At 46.0% G+C, this 18,535-nt stretch overlaps 1 protein-coding gene across 1 annotated transcript in view; it reads left to right on the plus strand.

The window, feature by feature from the left end:
• Positions 1 to 13,070, plus strand: part of LOC112456269 — a 42,450-nt gene extending 29,380 nt beyond the window's left edge. The window contains exon 3 of the mRNA XM_025018692.1: positions 12,790 to 13,070. Within this exon, the coding sequence (XP_024874460.1) occupies positions 12,790 to 13,070 (281 nt within the window). The remainder of the gene's footprint in view (positions 1 to 12,789) is intronic.
• Positions 13,071 to 18,535: the final 5,465 nt, after the last annotated feature.

An 18,535-nucleotide genomic window follows, 5' to 3' on the forward strand; every position in this document is an offset into this window, starting at 1 on the left:
ACACATACGCGTTAATCGAATATGTTGAGAGAGAAAGTACGACATGTTTGTCACTTATTGTCAGTATATGTTCATCGCGAAGCAAATTCCGCTGAGGAAACTAAACTAAATTCTAGTGAAAATAATTTTTTCCTCGAGTTTATCGTTCTCCGACGCAAAGCGAAAAAAATGTCATTCGTTTCTTGTGAGCCGGCCGGAAATTTGGATTGTCACGCTTCAATACGAAGTTTATTGATGCACTTTAGAAGTCGCAACTCGTATGGTTCAACGCAGTTTAGCTGTCCCGTGGTTTACCTAACACAGAGAGATATCGCCTCCTCTTTCCGGATCGGTCTCGCACTAACTTATCCGCCTACCTACGGGTAGGATAAGAGCAAAATGGAAACGGAGAATTTCTCCGTGGCCCAACGACAAAACATGTTTCAGGCGAGTTGTCAAACTTCGCTTTTTACATGTAAGCAACGGCATATCGAAGCCACTCGTATTAAGCCTACTTTAGACGATCTATAAACTTGTATTAGAATTCTAGAATATAATTCAGTTTACAATTTTATGTGCTTCTCCCCTTCCCTCATGTAAAATACGAAAAATAAAAAATAAATAAAAATTTATCAAATGCAAATTAAAGTACACACATGTACATGTATCACATTTATATAAAATGCATATGATATATAAAATTATAAATAGAACTATATTCTGAAATCTGACGCAAATTACGGAATTATTAATTAAGCGTGGACTAAGGGTCAAAGCACATAACATGGCGTAGCGATATACGACGGTCGTAGTCCCCGACCTGATAGATCAGGATACGCTAAAGCTTGTGCATTACTTACGTCCACGACTACGACTGTCATATGTGCTTTGGCCCTAAAGCGAAGTGGGTTTTATGGAATAACAAAAAGACAAACTATATATATACACACACATATTTTAAAATTGACATCCTTTTTTTATCTCAGATACATTAGAGAAAGCATAATTATTTGCACGCACAAAGATAGAATTTGCCAAAAACAGACTAAATTATTTTTCGGTATTTCTATAATTAAAAAGCAGACGCAAAAATCAAAGGTAGAAATTGCAACTCCTAATCTTTAAGTTTTAGTTTTTTAAAGATAAAATAAAGCAAAATGTATCGGACGAGCAGATGTGAGCAGCGATTTTCGATCCACTTTACAACTCATCGTCTGTCAAACTCAAACCACGTGGCGTCTCGAGATGACAGCTAATAATCGGGAATACAAAAATAGTCGCGCGGCGTCTCGCGGAGTTTTTCTTGGAAGCAACGAAGAATTTTTTTGCTTCACTTTCTTCTTTCCCTCTTCTCTCTTTTTTTTCTTCTTCTTTCGCGGCACAATGAGTAACGAGCGGACGCTTCCGAGGAGGCGCGCGGCGGCATGTCCGTCGTGAGTTATACGACGCGAGGGTGCGAAGAAGTGGTCAGACCAGTGTCAAATCTCGGCTTTCACTGCGTCTGTGTGTGACCCACAAAGGCGACCGCGCGCGCGATTTTCGCAGAGGCTCATGAATTACCTGCGTACCCGCACCAGCGCACGCACATGCGTGCAACACGCATGCCGCGACGAGGAGAGGAAAGGGGCACGGCAGAAACGAGCCCCTCTGCGCTACCGGAATGCTCATTATCCGCATCGACATCGCTGAACTATATATATCGCTCCGTAACGAGCAAAAAACTTCGGAAATAATGAAGCTTATAGCGAGGGCAAGATCACGGCCGTATATTTCGTACCTGAAAACTTGCAAACGGGCACTCACGGAGCCTCGCGTAACTCTCAAAGCAAGCGGATGGGGTCGGAAGCGCTGCCGTAAACGCGAAAGGCGCAAATCCGCGGCAATGCGTTTACGTAAGCCCGTTAAGAGCCAGCGCTGTTTTTCAATGCCGAAGGCATGGTTTGCGCAATCCAGAGACGAGGTAGGACGGTAATCAAAAGATGGGGTTGCGGGAATAAGAGATGGACGAAAGGAGGAGGAGGAGGAGGAGGAGAAGGAATCGAGCATGATCGATGGCATAAATTTCCTGTTGTCGGTTGCTGGGAAAACGAATTTCCCCCCTTCATTTGGCATTCAACGGCGATGCATTCGTGCCGCGGTTTAGCGCCCATCTATCGCTAATCATCGTGCATCTGGAAGATGCGCCAGAACCCGGAAGTAATCGCGACGGAGGCCGTGATAAAGTGGCCGTTCCGCCGTGTGTAACGCATCGCGATATCCATCTCCGCGATATTTCCGACGATCGAGGAAACGCGACCCGACATCCTCGTGATTTTGTTACTTATCTCTCCAGCCCTTCGCACTAACACACGAGGACGCTTTATCTTCCCTTTTCGCTCTCGCGACATATTTTATTATTGAAAATATTAACAACATTATTTAGTAAAATATGAACAACATTATTACAATATATGGATTACTAATAATTTAATATTATATACTTGGATATTAATATAATAAAACTATTCAAGAAATATAAATTCATAATATATTGTATATTAAATACATCTGCACTCACACACATGGTGAACACGTACAGGCTGCAGTTTACACTTTTCTTTCCAATTCGGGATTCCTTCACTCTCCATCCTCCAATAAAGATTCTCGCGCCAATAAAAATTCCTGATGCGGTAAAAGCACACGCGGGCGAACGCCGATGCATTCTCGTTTCGCCGATGTAACGTCCGGCGCGCATCTGCACGGGCCCCGGGTTAAGGGACGACATGTACGAGACGCGCACGAATCGGCACACGCTACGACGACGGGGCTACAAGAGGGCTAAAAATAGCCGCAGGACCTCTCTTTGTTCGCCCGGCGAGTCAGCGGCTCAACGCGCGCTTTGTCCGCGCTGAGCTGCTCGACGATCTCGGCAATTGCATTTAATTGTCACGAACGAAGCGGCATTAAGCCAGGCACGCGGCCTTGATCGAGGACCCGCCGATCCTCATCGAAGGGGAAAGAAGAAAGGATCCTTAGCGGCGCGCGGCGCGGCGTTATGCATTTTTCTCGTCGCTTAGTGTCCTGTCAGCCTTGCCTTCCTTGGCTTTAATCCCCGGCTTGGCGCCACTTTCGAGAAGTTTATCGAGACAACTATGGATAAAAAAAAATATTAATTTCAATCTTAAATTCCTTTCTACGAACGTGTGTAATACTAGGGAATTTTTAACACTTTGGTAATGATGCGCGGAAAACAGGATTATACCGAACTAAATGAAACATCGGTGATTTCTTCTCTTGTTAATGTCTGACATTAACGTCATTTGATAATATTTTATACATTAACGACGATACAATAATTTAATAAGTTTCTCGATTTTCTTAAATGTATTTTTACTTTACGATTAAACGTGACGGACTAATCTCTTTTATTTGAACGTTACAGCGGGATTATTGAATTGCCCGGAAAAGATCGCGGAATCAATTTAATTCCCCGTCCTGCCCGATCCCGAGAAGAGCACGTCGTGATTACCACGTGCCGGAAGAAATCAATTAAGAGATGCGCGCATCGCATCCGAAACGGCGAAAGGAGTAAGGAGCGGGTCGCGGCGAAAGGCAAACGCGAATCTGCCACGTGCGCGAATCGGCTTCGTCGCGCGATTACTCTTCCGCGCTTCGAATATCGCTAGGACCATTAGATCATTAGGCATTCGAGGCGCCGCGCCGCGCCGCACATTTTCTCTCGGTCTCGATCGAAAGTTTAGATTAATCACCCTCACCCCGCCTCTCCAATAAATATCTCGCACGAGACACACGCGTGAAATAAATTTTCATCGTATCGCAATACACAAAGTATCATAAAATATAGCGACAGGTAAAATATGGGTCACGCATAATTTTCTCGCAAATCTCGTGAATCGAGATTTACAAATCGGCGAACCGAAGAACGAGCCGCGATCTGTTAATCGGTAGCTTGATGGGATTAAAGTCGCGTCGAAAACAGGGTCGAAAATTCGCTGTATGTGTTAAAAACGGTCCACGCAACATATTGCGGCTGATCGACGAGCGCCTCGACACAACAGACCGATTTTGTTGCGCGTTATTGTGCCGGCTGCCAAGCCTCTTTGGAAAGTCGGCGAGGTCGGGACGCGGGACTTTGCGGAACCTATATATATACCGCAAAAAGCCGTCTGGTCGCCATCGATCTCATCGGGATCGATGAATAGGATGATTAACGTGCGCGTTGGAATTCCGCCGACCTTCCTCCTACGCGCCGCGCGCAAGACATACGAGCCCCGGCCGCGAACAATTAATTAACCGGCGAACCGCGGCGAGGCTTCGACAGGTTCGTGGGAGAGTAATAGAGCGACGCGATAAAACGCGATAAACTGTCGCTCGGCGTCGTGGCATCCGCTCGCCGATGAAATATGCTGGTGTTCTTCGCGACGCGTATACGCGCGCGGTGAAATTGAATTCCCAAGTAGATCGTTTAACTTTAAACGCGTGGGAGCCGGGGCGAACACCTGGCTCGTAAAACCGCGAATCGGACGGCCGATAAACGCGACGCGTTTGACGCTAAATATGACGGACGGGTCGGAGGCGGGAAGGGCCACGTGCGCGACACCACTCCATTGTCTCTCATCCGAATGTCTCGAGACAGCATCGCTCGCGCGCGCGAGAATCGCACACGAATCGTTCGCGGCCAGGCGCAAAAGTGGGACGCGATGTCCTAATTTCTAAATTGGTCGGCATCATATTAGACGACACGTTTATTTTCGCGTCGATTACGCGATGGAAATCGCTTTGACTTTCCAAGTGAAACCCGTGTCCATCGCGCCGCGGCGCGCGGCGGTGTCATTGGCGCGGTGAAAACGCGAACGAAATGGATTTACATAATTCAAACTGCGACGTTACCGGCCGCCTCTTTTGTGCTAATGTAAGGCCGTGTAAATCATTCGCGAGTGATGTACGTGCAATGCGGCGGCTGTGAGGCGGGGAGATGTGCATGCAGCGGTGGATCATCTTCCCTCTCCGTTCGTTCCTTTCGCCACGTCTCGTGACACCGCGGTCAAGAGCGGGATCTCTCAAAGTGCCGCGGCTGTCGGCCAGCCTCGAATCCCTAATTAGCGTTCACCAAATATGTAAATTGCAAGTGTCGCGCGCTCGCACAAAAATTCGGCAAATCCGACCGGGACGGTGCATTTAAATTGCATTTAAGTCGCGTTTGTCGCCGATTTTTCCACGGGAGCTGACGTTATTTGAACGGCGCGATAATAATATCGCGATATTATTGACGCGTCCAGGAATCCTAATTAGCGCTTATAAATCGGAACGTATAAATAAATGTGAGATTAAAACGCATACGTATTGCAAGATTGCCGCAATCTCCGAACGGAGAAAATTCGGAGGTTTGAAAGAAAATTCCGAGGTGTGACACACTCGAAGGGGGAACTCCCAGCGACGCGGTAGACCGGCAACGCTCCGTCGTGAACGCGCGTGTTCTCACTCGCGTAATAAGATTCGCCTCTCTTCCCACGGGAGGTGGATATCGTGCCGTAATGAAACACGTGATCCTTTCATCCCGACGCACCGGCGCGCGTGCGCGCGCCCAAGATAATTGCGCCTACCGCCGCTGCCGCTGCCGCGAGAGCGACGGCGACGGCTCCGCTTCGCGAAAATACCGTAATTAGGCGTTGCACAATTGCACCGAATAATTGAGAAAGCGAGATTCCTAGGCGGCCGTGTCCGTTCGCGCGCGGCAATCTCAGACCCGGTGGCCCGAAGTCTAATCTACGAAAACGCAATCACGGTATCCGCGAGCGAGGAGGAAAGGGGCATCGAGGATTTCATCGTCCAGGCTGGGTCGATTAAGAGGAGAGGGGGGAAGGGAGAAAAAGAAAATTAAATTTCATCCCCGGAGAAACGCCGGGAATGGAGAACGGGCACAGACATTAGGCAAACGTCGACGGGCAGAAGATGGTTAGTAATTTTAAATAAAAAAAAGTGTAAACTTTCCATTCGCGAGCGTTTGAAACTGAACTTTGGTCTTCTTTTTTAGCATTTAAGCATTTAAATTCTTATTAATTTTTTTGTACCTTAGTTTTCAAATTAAAATTACTCCGAGGAATAAAATCAGCTTTCTTTAAAAACTGGCGGGATTTGTTACGGCATGTTACCATGGGGAACCTTATTGTTTTTTTAATTACTTCTCGTACGTGCCAATTTCGCGGCTTCACACGTGACGGTGGACGTAAGAGACGATATATATCGTGCTCGCGCAGGCATGTTAGCTCACGTATATACGGCGAAAGAAGAATCGCTTACGGAACGTTCTAGGAATTCGTCGGATTCGCCCTTAAGCGATCGCCGTGGCCGTACCAGGAAGTCGAGGGCCGGTTACGATAAGGTGGCGCCATGACCGATCGCCGTCGCGACGACGACGATCGCGTTCGGCTCGGCTCGAGTCGCGCGCGTTAAGTTTCGCCGCAAGACGAAGCTAATATAAGAATACGACGAGTCGTCGTTATACTCGTTATGTCCAGACAACGTCGACCCCGAATTTAGTGGTGGTCGTAATGGCTCTGCGTTTGACACTTCTCGCAACTCATCCGGCAGTTTCATCGTAAAATCGCGAATTACCATTAGTAATTGGCAATTCTTTTGATGAGAGAAAAGAAAGGATGGAAGAAGAAAAGTGCCTGAATAATTAATTTACTGCAGGCACATTGATTTGTAAATCTATACGTGTGTGTTGTGTATATAATGTATGACGAAGTTGTTTACAAAGTAGACTCCGCTTTTTGAGGCCCTTTGTAAAACAATATTTTTATCTGAGCTATTATTAAATTAAATTACTATGCAGTAAATTAATAATATGTATAGGTAATTCAATAAGTATAACTCTCTCATCAATTAATTCGAACTCCCGCTAGTGCGCAGTGTCAATAAAACGTCATATTTCATGATGATTGGCGCGAATGTATTTTTAGCCGCTGATGTAACATCGAAAACCTCGCTGTCAGTCGCAAGAGCCATCGATCATCGGCGCTCTTATATGGTGGCTTCCGATCGCGTGGATTTAAAAGACTGATAAGAGTATAAGGCAAGGTCGGAGATATACAAGTGTGTAAAAGCAGGTTAACAGCCGATGTGCTCGCCGTATTAATTATCGCGGCAATGACGAGGGAACTTCCGTCATTCTCGTTCCGACGACCTCGGGGCCCCCCGTCACAACTTGTAATCACTGTAATTATTTACTCCGATTCAATCGTTATTATTGAGCTGTCCACGAGGCGCATCGCAAAGCTATCGTGTTATTAATCCCGTATACAGAATAGAAGCTGAAAAGATGATTTCTCTAATCTCTCCCGTTGTGGAAATCACAAGCTATCGTTTATTGGAAAAACTAAGAGCTTTAAAACAGAGAGTCATCCATCCGGTATTTATTAATTCATATTTTCTTCACGCTCGAATCGCTCGCGAAGGCAGAGGTTCGTAATGTCTCGCGAGTATTGAGGTCTTGAGAAAGTTCCCCCTTGTCTATTGATCGTCGCGAGTTGCAATATCGGGGTACGTGATGCAAGTGCGTGATCGCGATGCGAGCGCGTTGCAAGAAGCAGCCGCGGGCGGAATGAAACGCGTCCATTCGATGTCAATCGGTAGAGACATCGCATCTCGCGATCTCGTTGCTTATTCGTCCGACGACGACGACGACGACAACGTTGCTCTTGATCTAATGTTTCGAGACGTCCCGGGCGTTTCTCGTGTGCGCCGCGCGCCATCCAGTTTTTAATAACTTTCACCCAGCCGGGTCTTATCTTTATGAAGACCGTGCCATACGATGCGAAACGTAACGGTGACGTCGCGCCGTGTCCTCTCCCAGGTGAAATTGAAATCGCGCGACCGCCGAAGAATACGTTCATATATGTATATACGCGCTTTTACGCGCGCCGCCGGTGCCGGCGGCGCGGCAGTGCTTTAAATTTCAGCGCCCGCGTTTGCTGTTTATCGAGGGCGTCGGTATCACCCGGAACCACGTGCGTCTTCCACGGCGGGCCGCGCCGTCGCCACGCCGGCATTTTTACGATCGTGCGGGTATCCGGGTGCGCCGTGGATTTAAGATACTCCTCGATCGTTCTCTCTCGCTGAGAGCGTCTCGGAGGCGGAGCGCGGTGTCGGTACGTCGATGTGATTTTCTGCGCGCGGGGGGGACCCCCTCGCGGGGCCCTGTGTATTGCGTATATTAATCCTTCGAGTATACCTGTCTACCACATGTCGCGCGTCAATTCGCGGTGTTCCGCGGTGTTAAGTAACGATATGAATATCGAAACGTAAGACGTGGATACGCGGCGAACGAAGTGATCGTTCGCTCAATAGCCGGGGATTGTCAGTGAAATATTATCGAGGAGATATATTATCGGTCGGATAACAGGTGATCTCGTAACGACGCCGGCGTTAAGAAGGAAGGTAGCGTCTCACGCGTTAGAGAGAGGCGCGCAACGTCGGCCGTTGCCGCCGCCGCTGCTGCTGCTTGACGAATTGGCCGCGTTACGTCAGCAATGAGTTATTTTACGGCGGCGTTTTATTAGCGCGTCGACAATTTTGCATAATTTCGCGCGCGCTGGTGCCTACGTTCATCTCGGAAAATCGCGCCGGTACTTACTGAAGTGGCCGAGGCCGCTCTTAAAATCCGTCCCGCTTTCCACTTTTGTTTCGCCGCCTCGGCTCGGCTCGGCTCGACTGCCACTTTGCGTAAAAGAGCACGGTAATAGGAGGCGCCGTTACCGCGCTAACGTTGTTACCGCGTAATATTGCATAGCTGATGCGGACACCGCACGGATTATACCGTACCCGACCCGATCCTTCTTTCCTCATATCCCTTTTGAGGACCGATGGAGTACAGTTCTTCGCGTCGCCGTTAATAACGAAAAATCAAAGAACTTTGAAACGAGCCGAGTCTTAACGGGGACGCTCCTCAAGGGATACCGAGAGAAAATTATACTTGCTAGTATATTTTCCAAATAAGGATGTATTCCCATTGCTCTTGCTGCTCGCAATTGAATGTGTCGGACTTTGAGAAACTTTTTAGCTACGCATCCGACTTGACCTTTTACCCAACGGTGAACACAAATATCCGGCGAAAAGAAGCTTTCCTAGACGCGCGCGATTTGCATACGTCACTCGGACCGAGGGAGCCTCTAGAGAGCAGAGAGCTGACGTAGGAAATTCGTCACGGCGAATTGCTCGCGGCTGGACGTTATATCCGCCGTTAAGATCACCGCGAGTCCGGTTCTCTCTCTCGGACTGCCACGCTCGCTCCTATCGTTGGCTGTTATGACAAGTGGGCTATTAATTTCGCTCTCGACTTAGCTCTCGAGCCTCACGGAATCCGCGCGCGCGCTGCTCTCTTAGATGCACTTCATGAAGTGCCCTCTCTTTCCTGCCGCCTCTCCTTCGTCTCCCTCGCCTATCCCGCCGCGTAAAAGAACTTCCGACCGTCCCTCGAATTCTGAGTGACGACTATATTTAAATCCGCGCCTGTGTATAGAAATTGCATTTCGTACGCACTCACGTGTGCCGTTTGTTCGTTCACGAACGCTATCATGTACGACGCTCGGCTGGAATATATGGTAATTATAATTGTTATTAATAATATTAATATTATACCAATTTGTTTATTAAAGATTATCAATATTGGAAACCGATGAACTACAGCTGTGCTATAACAATAAATTGTGCAAAATATTCTTCGTCATTTCTTTTTAAAGTTCAAATTTTGCAATTTGCAACAAGGTACCGTGCGGTAATAACATTTCGAAAAAACATTGATTTTGCAAATTGCCGATTCGATTAATTTTTCTCCACTTTGTTCGCAAAATCGAAACGCTTAAAAGCCTCTCGGACGTGTTGCGCTACGTTCGACTAATCCCTGACACTCTCTCGGTCGGACGGCGGGATCTAATTTACATTTCAATCTACGAAATTCAAGAAACGAGCAAAACGCGCTCGCAGCCGAAGATCGATGGTTCGCGCGAACAACGTAATTTGTAACGCGACGTATCCGGCGTATATGTTGTTTCCCAGGCGGGGTATAATAAAGCACCGAAAGTCGGCCTCTCTCGGTGCCGAGCACCTATCATTGCGCAGCAACGGCCGACGGATTCTTTCGACATTGCATTGCACTTTCGCTCGCGCGCGCCAAAAAAAAAAAGGAATGCAATAACTCATAGACCCGCGAGTGACGGCCCGTAGACGATTGGACACGGCGGAAGAATTTCAGTTTCACACCTCGATTCCAACTTGACACGTTCATTACGGTACTCCCGACGTTGGAAACAACCGATATTATCAACGATCTATCTCCATGAAGCCGCTTGTTCTTGTGCGCTTTTATCGAATAAAGACGGGCGAAATTGAAGGAAGCGAAAGAAAACCTGGAACACACTCTGCATACAACATATATGACTCAGGCGTGTGTATATATGTGCGTGTATGGCTCTGGGTACGCGCGGGTGCATACGGGAATAATAATTTATTTACCGAAATAACTTAGAGTTCGCGACTCGCGCACCGTAATTTATCCGCGCCTTCGAATATAATCGTCGTACGTAAAATATGCTCATTATCCGCGCTTTGTCATAATTACGGCGGAAACCATCTGTCGCGGGGCTGCGATAAGGAGCCCGCGAGTAAATGCTGATTTACGCGGATCGTGAGTCGTCCTCGCCGCGACTGCCGCGGGAGAAAAATCCGCTAAAGGAGCAGGATCGCCGCGAGGCCCGAGGGGATCGCCGCGCTCAAGTATATTTAATATCGATAATATCGGTTTTCCGCCGATACGATATTCCTCGTTTGTCACCCGGCCGTTTCCTGCCTGCACCTGCTCGCGCCGATGCGCTTGGATTCGCGCTCTCGAGCTTATAGATCCAAGGTCAACGCCGATGCACACCGGGAGTAGCGTTGGGAAGAGGTCGTCGAGCTCGATCCTGATTAATGGTTTTCGAGATCGAGCCTGTGAGCCAAGTGCATCGATATCATCCGCTGAGCAAGGATCGGGTTCCAAATCGTTACTACAATCACGTTTACATTATTTAACGTTAGATCCGCAGCTCGTACTGAATCTTCATAGTAAACGTGGCAAGTCTTTTGTGTGTCAGACGTTACGTTTTGAAATCCTTTTTTGGAGATGTCATCATGAAATTCGTATGAAGCGTTAACGTTAATTACACTATTATACTTTTAAATTGAAATATTATTTGAAAAATTCGATGATAATTTATCTTTTCCATAAAGTGCGATAAAATGCAATACTGATTTTTAAGAGCTTACAAATTAATTAATAAAGTTAATTTTGCATCGTATATTTTAAGGATTAAACAAAATGCACTGCCTAGTCCTGGAGATCGCGTGTCTTCAATTAAATATTTTTTTATCTTCCTGTTAATCCGGGGGGATAGACATTTATACAAAATTATATTTTCGACAAAGGGACAAATTCTGTAATATGCGACGAAAATAACCGAGCTGAAAAGTAGTGCGTATAAGCAGCAAGATTAACATTAGTGCGCGAATACCGTCTGGTCGAGGACGAAGGAGTAGCTTAAGAGAGGTCGTCACTCGATCCTGATTAATGGCTCTTGGTATCTCGCGGGGCTGTAAACAGTATTAATCAGGATCGAGTTTATACGGTGCGCGGACGCGTCACGAATCGCATTAATCAGGATCCCGGCCTGGCACGAAATGCTCGTGTCCACGTTACGTTACTTTGCATCGATTTACTTGGCGTTTTCCGAATATCTCTCGCGCGCCCCGCGTTCTTCTTCTCTCGTCACAGACATTCTTAATCCAAGATATATATCTCTCAACTCTCTTTCGAGCACCGAAAAAGATGTCAGAGGTTTATCTCTCACGAAAATTTTGATAAAATTTCTCCCGAACTTGAAACTAACAAAGAGTGATTTGTATTTATTTTAATAAATAAAATCGTGATATAGTGGCAACAGATTTAACCGATAAATGATATATCTCGAGAGAAATCGATTAAGAGGTATTGTTTCCATGTGTATTGTGCCCATTGAGTCATTTATATCATTCATTAAGAACGATATTATCGTACGTCGGAAATCGTACGGCCGTTTCCTGGGACGTGATCTTGATCTTTCCATATATGTATTGATATTTCTGTACGCTCCGTCGCGATATGTCGTGATATATCACGTGCGTCATTATGGCAATCGGAACTGGCAAGATATATTTGCGCCTATTCCAACGTCAATTTTACAGCTGTCCGACCGAAAGGACGAAGCTTCTCGGAGTTATCGGCCTTGTCGTCGTTTTACACGTCCGTGGCGAATGGATTTAACAACGGGCGCGCCGGAGAATCCAACATTGTAGATTACGGCTTACAGTCAAGATCAGTTTAGCGGCTGTCAAAAAGACGAAAATTCACTCGTGTTCGCTCGACCGCGGGACCGACCGGTCGATAATCACTTCACGCTGGAGATAAACGTGACCGATTCTAATTGTAAACTCACTCTATGAATTGATACGTCAAGTAGGATTGAAATTGGATTTGCCATTTAACTCTCTATACGTCTATATATGACACGAGGGTAACGTGTAATTCGGTAAAAATGTACCATTTTTAATAACATAACTTGGAAATTATCGATAAAATAAGTCTTCTACAAGATCTCATTGATCTTAAGCCTTTTCAATTAAGAAAAACTCGGTTTTCAATTTTTCAAAGTTAACTTTAACTTTAAAGTTAATGGTTATTACTCTCGGTTCTAGAAATAATCGCGATTAAAAATGTTTTTCTCATTTACGTTTCAGGATTCCATTTATCGGTATACGTCTTCGTGCAACCGACCGCCGAGAGCCATATGTTCCACGATCCGGTGAGTAAAACGATCGATCCTCCATTCCTTTGCGCGAGAACTCGCCGTTTAAGTAGAAGCAGCGAGAACCACTCGGTCGGAACAAATTCAACGTTTCCGGCACCGATATATGAATGCAATTCGCGTCACTCGCCTCTCGACCGATCGCCTCGTCCGATCGCCTTCATCGTCCTCGACGGAACGAAAAATCACGCAGCGGGATACCTCTCGCGATAATCCCTCGGCGAGATAAGGCGTTTCGCCGTTCGAATGACGATCGGCACACTTTCGAAGGCTCGAGTTTTTCACTTCCGCCATTACACGGACACGCCGTCGCCCTCGAAAACAATGGGCCCAACGGCGTATACTCGATATTGTCCGGATACTTCACTCTTCACTCCCGCCGTCCCCTTCCCTTCTGCCGTTCCCTCGGAATCGAACGGATGAACGACCGATCGGCTTTCACTGATACTTTGATTCCCCCCTGCGTTTTATTCGCCGTGTATTATTAGAGATAGAGCGCCGTCCGCGCGCGCTTTTTCCGCTTACGGCCGCGGCACCGAGCTTCACTTCACTTCACTTTACTCGGGCTGCAGTTTAGCTCGTTTAAGGTACTACCTCATTACCATATCACTTATCCTGTCTCGTAACTCACCCCGCAACCATTTCTTTATTATTATGTCCCGGCGCAACGTCGTTTCCTCGGCGCGGCCAACTCTTCCTAGATATCACCGCTACTACCGCGCATTTCATAACTCGAGTCGACTAAGTATACGAGAAGATGTGCTCCGGGGGGTATACTCTTATGACGATTCGAATTTCTGCGTCTCTCAAAGAAGACGTAACTATGACGTTACTATTGCATTCCGGAGAACATGGGATAGTGACTCTCGCGTACATTTATCGTGAATCGTGAAACACGTAGTGAATTTTTGCATGGATTTATTGAACCTTCATGGTTCTTAAGGGAGGTACTTACTATGCGCGACGAGTTGAATTTCTGTCTCTCTAAGAAAGATGTTGCTATGCATTTTTTAAACAGAAAAAAAACAGAATAAAAATTGTAAATGTTTCCCGGTTTTTTAAAATATTTTTAAATGACCCTCACTGAAAATGTAGCTTCGCGTCTCGAGAAATCTCTAACGTGAGAGCAAGATCTCATGAAGACAAATACAAGAACTGATCTACGGTGACCTTTTGCAAAACGAAAAAATTTACGCCCGCCGATGTATCCTCGGGCACGAGGAGTCGAATCGGAGGATTTTTGTTGCGTGCAGCAAGAAAAAAAGAAGTGAGACGCAAACGAGGTCTAAGATCGCGCAGCGCGGGGGCTTTCTTCGGTGGCTTTGAGGGTGCAGGCAGTTTAATTTCGCGCGAATGACCGTAAGACCCCGGGCCAGGCCAAAGTCGCTTCTCCGAATCCTACTTGGAAATATGCCGACGACATATATTATATATGTATATCTCGGCAACGTATACGTTGTCGGGGCAGCAGCGGCGCTTGTCTAACCGCTGTGGCGTTACGTCGTCGGCGGCGGCGGTGGTTAATCGGTGGCTCAAACGAGCAAGTGGCACTTCCATTTCGTCCCGCGGGCTGTAAAATTCGCGCGAGAAGGGTTGACGCGATGCGCGCCGACCGGGGCAACCCCGCGCCACGCGGCGCAATAATTGCCACGCCGCCCGCGCCGCTCTGCCAAGAGGGAACTGGTTTTAATAGCTCAGTGACCTTCGCTCGCGGTTTTCGAGCCGTTCGCTCGTGCCTGACGAAAGTAAAAGAAGCGGGACGCGATCGCGCCGTGATATCCGTCCGTGACCTGTGATCTCGTTGTTATTTAACCCTCTCGCGATCATACGCGCCATTGCACTTTGACATCAGACGCTTTTATAGCAGTGTGATATTTATGTGTTTCATGTTATTTATTTATGAACACATATATACGTCTTACATATATGTATGTGTCTCAATATCCAATAAATATAGACTAACTGCATTATAAATTTTAATTTTCACTTAGAAATTTATTTGCATAAATCTAAAATATTGATATCTTATTATACAATTGCCTACCAATATTGTGCTTTCTTATAAACGCTATTAAATATTGACATTTTTATTTTTTATTATTAACTCTTACAACATTTACAATTTTCTCCTTTACATGCAGGACTTTAATAATTTCTCTCAATTTCTTTATGTAATATTCCGCTCAATTATGTTGTATATTTTGTATATTATTCCTTTAGCTGCTAAACTGTTTATTTCAGACCATAACGAATACTTTGAATTAGATTCAATGGTTAGATCTTGCAGAACATACATTAGACCCTGCACGGAACCAAGATTCAATTCTTGATTAGCGCCATTCAGCAGACGATGGTGACTCATTTAATGTAACGTTACACATAACAGTAAATTCAACGAGATATGACATGTAAGCGAGCAAAGACAGAGGAGTGTACTGCACGGTGATCTTTCACGGTGTACCGGAAATAATCGCGGTAGACCGGCGGTGAATTCCGCGAGGGTGGCGATCACCGACGAAAAACGCGAGAAGGCGTTCGCTAGATTGCGGTAGGCGATCATTTCTCGAGCAGCTCGCCGCGGTGACAACAATGGAACATTGCGCGCTAATGTCGGGCGCGCGGACGTAAGTAATTACGCCCGCGATATCGCGATACCACGGCATGAGTGCGTGGGTGAAAATCGTGTCATTAGTCGGTTAGTACCGGAGCTCGGAGCGTTAATTACGGGCCGTTAATTACGGCCGACCATCACTTTGCTAGTGGTAATTCCGATTGTCGTCTATAAATTCATAAATTCTTCGCATCACTTCGTTCTTTATGTGGCAGAGAAATTATTCTCTATATGATTTATAGAGCAATGATCCTTTATTTTTTGCATAAACATTAATAAAGCATAGTATATTATGTACTATAGGGATTATAAAGTAATGATTCTTTGTTTCTATCTAAATATTAATAAAACATGTGATAATGCGTGATAAATGTAAATTTTAAATCAAAGACTCATTGCTTCACAAATTCTAAAAAAAAAAACATGAAATACAATAAAGCAATGAATCTTTGTTTTCGAATACGAGTATATGAAAAAGCGGACAAGAGCGCAGATTCTACTCTTCTGTTTCTACTCGAAATACATAAAATATATTAACTTTCAAAATAATCGGTGAAGTCACTGAAGTCATCTCTGTATTTAAAATTTACTCAGAAATATAATCTTGCAGAATTTCGGCTATCCCTGTTCCATATAATTGATTCCTGGAAGTAAAGTCCGCTAATTTCGCAAATCCGAAAAAAATTTTGAACGTATCTGTTACCTCAATGCAACTCGCATGCATGACGAGGTTTGGAGATTTCCTGCGCGTCACCAGACATTTTATTGCAAGGGTAATGCGCAAGAACACGAAGATTCTCGAGGATTGGAGCACGACGAGATCGAAGGTTAAACAAACTGCCCGTCCACCGCGGGACATGGTTTTTAGACAGCTTCGCATTCCTCTTGGAAGTAATCCGACCGGTGCATGCCATCACGCGCCGCCGCGCCGCGCCGCGCGCGTTGCAGTCATTATTATTGTTATTAGACCGCCGACCGCGGTCTCGTATCGTATTCGGCGCGTCAAGCGGAAGAGGGAGGAAAAAGAGGAAACGGCCGCGGTGTTACGGTGCGAGGTGAGACTGCCGATTGCACGCGATCGCTCGATCTGTATGCGAAGAAAAACGGGGGCGGTTGGTCGGTCGGTCGGTCGGGCAATTTGCGGTGAATGTAGGCCACACAGGCGCGCGCGCACACACACCGTACCGAGATTAGGATAATAAATACGGCCGAGAGGTGAAATCATCCACCGCGCGTCTCTACGACTGACCTTACTGTAGGCCGTTTCTATACCGCGAAGAGGCTGAGGAGGAGGAAGAGGAGGACGAGCGGCGGCACGTCTGCAATGTCTGCAATGTCTGCATGGCTCCTCTCATCGCGGCACCCTCGCCGCGTGTTTTACGACAACCTACATTTTACTTGCTCGTCTTTCGGCGAGAAAGTCGACAGGCGAGCGTCTTTCTGTGCGCTATAGACGTGCCTTCGGATGTTTTTGTAATCTTATTATAATTATCAAAAATATCTTTCGTTCTTATCAGTATTCGTAGATTTCTTTTAGTTTTTATTTCATGTTTTTTCATATTACAAAGCTTCAGCCTCCAGCTTGTTAATATAATTTGCTTTTTATATAAACTTTCCTATTTTATTATTTAGAATTTTAGAATATTAACTTGAATTTTAATAGGTAGCTACGAAAGTAAAAATTGATTTCTAAAATTGTCTTAGCATATGGTTTGAGAATTATTGTTCACTTTACCGATTGTGGTCCTTCTTGTGAAGTCATCTTCGTGACGCCTTCGTCTTCGCGAGAGATAAGGGGGCGAGAAAGAGGAGCGTGCTTATCCGGATAAAGAAAAATGTAAAGGGATAAATCACGCGCTTGCCGCGTTAATCTGAAAGAAATCCCGTGGGGCGACCGACGGGGCGGAGAGCAAGAGAGTAGAGATCGAAAGGACGAAGGGCAAGGCAGTGGACGCGCGACGGCCGTTGCCTTCGCGAACATGTCATTGTTTATTGCTGCGAGTCGCGCGAGATAGTATCATTTGAATGGTCCGGAACGCACGAGATTGATGCGATCCCAGCGGGCAACAGCGCCGGAACATCATCGACGTGCTGTCCTCTCCTTCTCTTTCTTTCGTCGTCCTTCCTCCTTTCTCGCTCGCTCCTCGCTCGCTCGTCGCCCGCAGCGTTAATTGTTTTCCTAATTCGGACACACCGCCGGGATGGGATTATGTACACCGCCAATTACAGTGATACATCAGCAACACGCGACACGCCATGCCACCTCCGCAAACTCGCCATCCCGACTTTATTATCGTCTTCGTATTTCCTCCGTTATTCTTATCAGTTTATTTTTGCGCGACGCGCCGTTAAATTTATTTGCATGTAAATTTGTAAGGCCATCCTTGTCAAGAATCTCATCCCGGAGAAGTCCCTCGAGCCGATCCCCTTGTGGAAATGCAGACATTGCCCGGAATTGCTGCAATTACACGGATCTGATTTTTTCCAAAGTCATCTCGCGTGGACATTTGATAAAAGTAATTTTACTTAATGGCTAATTAAAGGCACTTAAGAAAAAGGAAGGTACGCTAATCTCAATTTAAGCTCTTGAAAAATTGGAGACGGCTGTAAAAAGTTTAACGATGCGCAGCGCTCATTGATTTCGTCTTAATTGCGAATCGATCAAATTTTTTTTTTGTCGCGGCATTTAATTAGAGGCGCCGATTGTGCGAGGCTGCCTCGAACGTTGCCTTTAATCGCTTTTAAATGTTGCTTTCGTGTATGTGTCCGTGTGCAAATGTCGCAATTAAATGAGAAAGATCCGAGTTCGAAGATAAAGTTTATTATCGATGGCCGACTCGCAAGAACTCGTCCAATTCAGAGCGTGAGCCAAAGAAGAAATTTGCGGTATAATTGATCCGTAAATAGCGCCTTCGACTAAACGCGAAGGATAGAAAGCCTGGAGAAGGTCTCTTCTATTGTTTGCTATGAATTTGCGTGATCGGTCAGTCGACGAACGCAATGATGCAGTACTTTTTTCCCACGTCGCTTTGTCGACCTTTGAACTTAATCAAGATACCCAAATCGA

This window comes from Temnothorax curvispinosus, unplaced genomic scaffold (genome assembly GCF_003070985.1).
Source record: "Temnothorax curvispinosus isolate PA1 unplaced genomic scaffold, ASM307098v1 QBEX01006721.1, whole genome shotgun sequence".
Lineage (NCBI taxonomy): Eukaryota > Metazoa > Arthropoda > Insecta > Hymenoptera > Formicidae > Temnothorax > Temnothorax curvispinosus.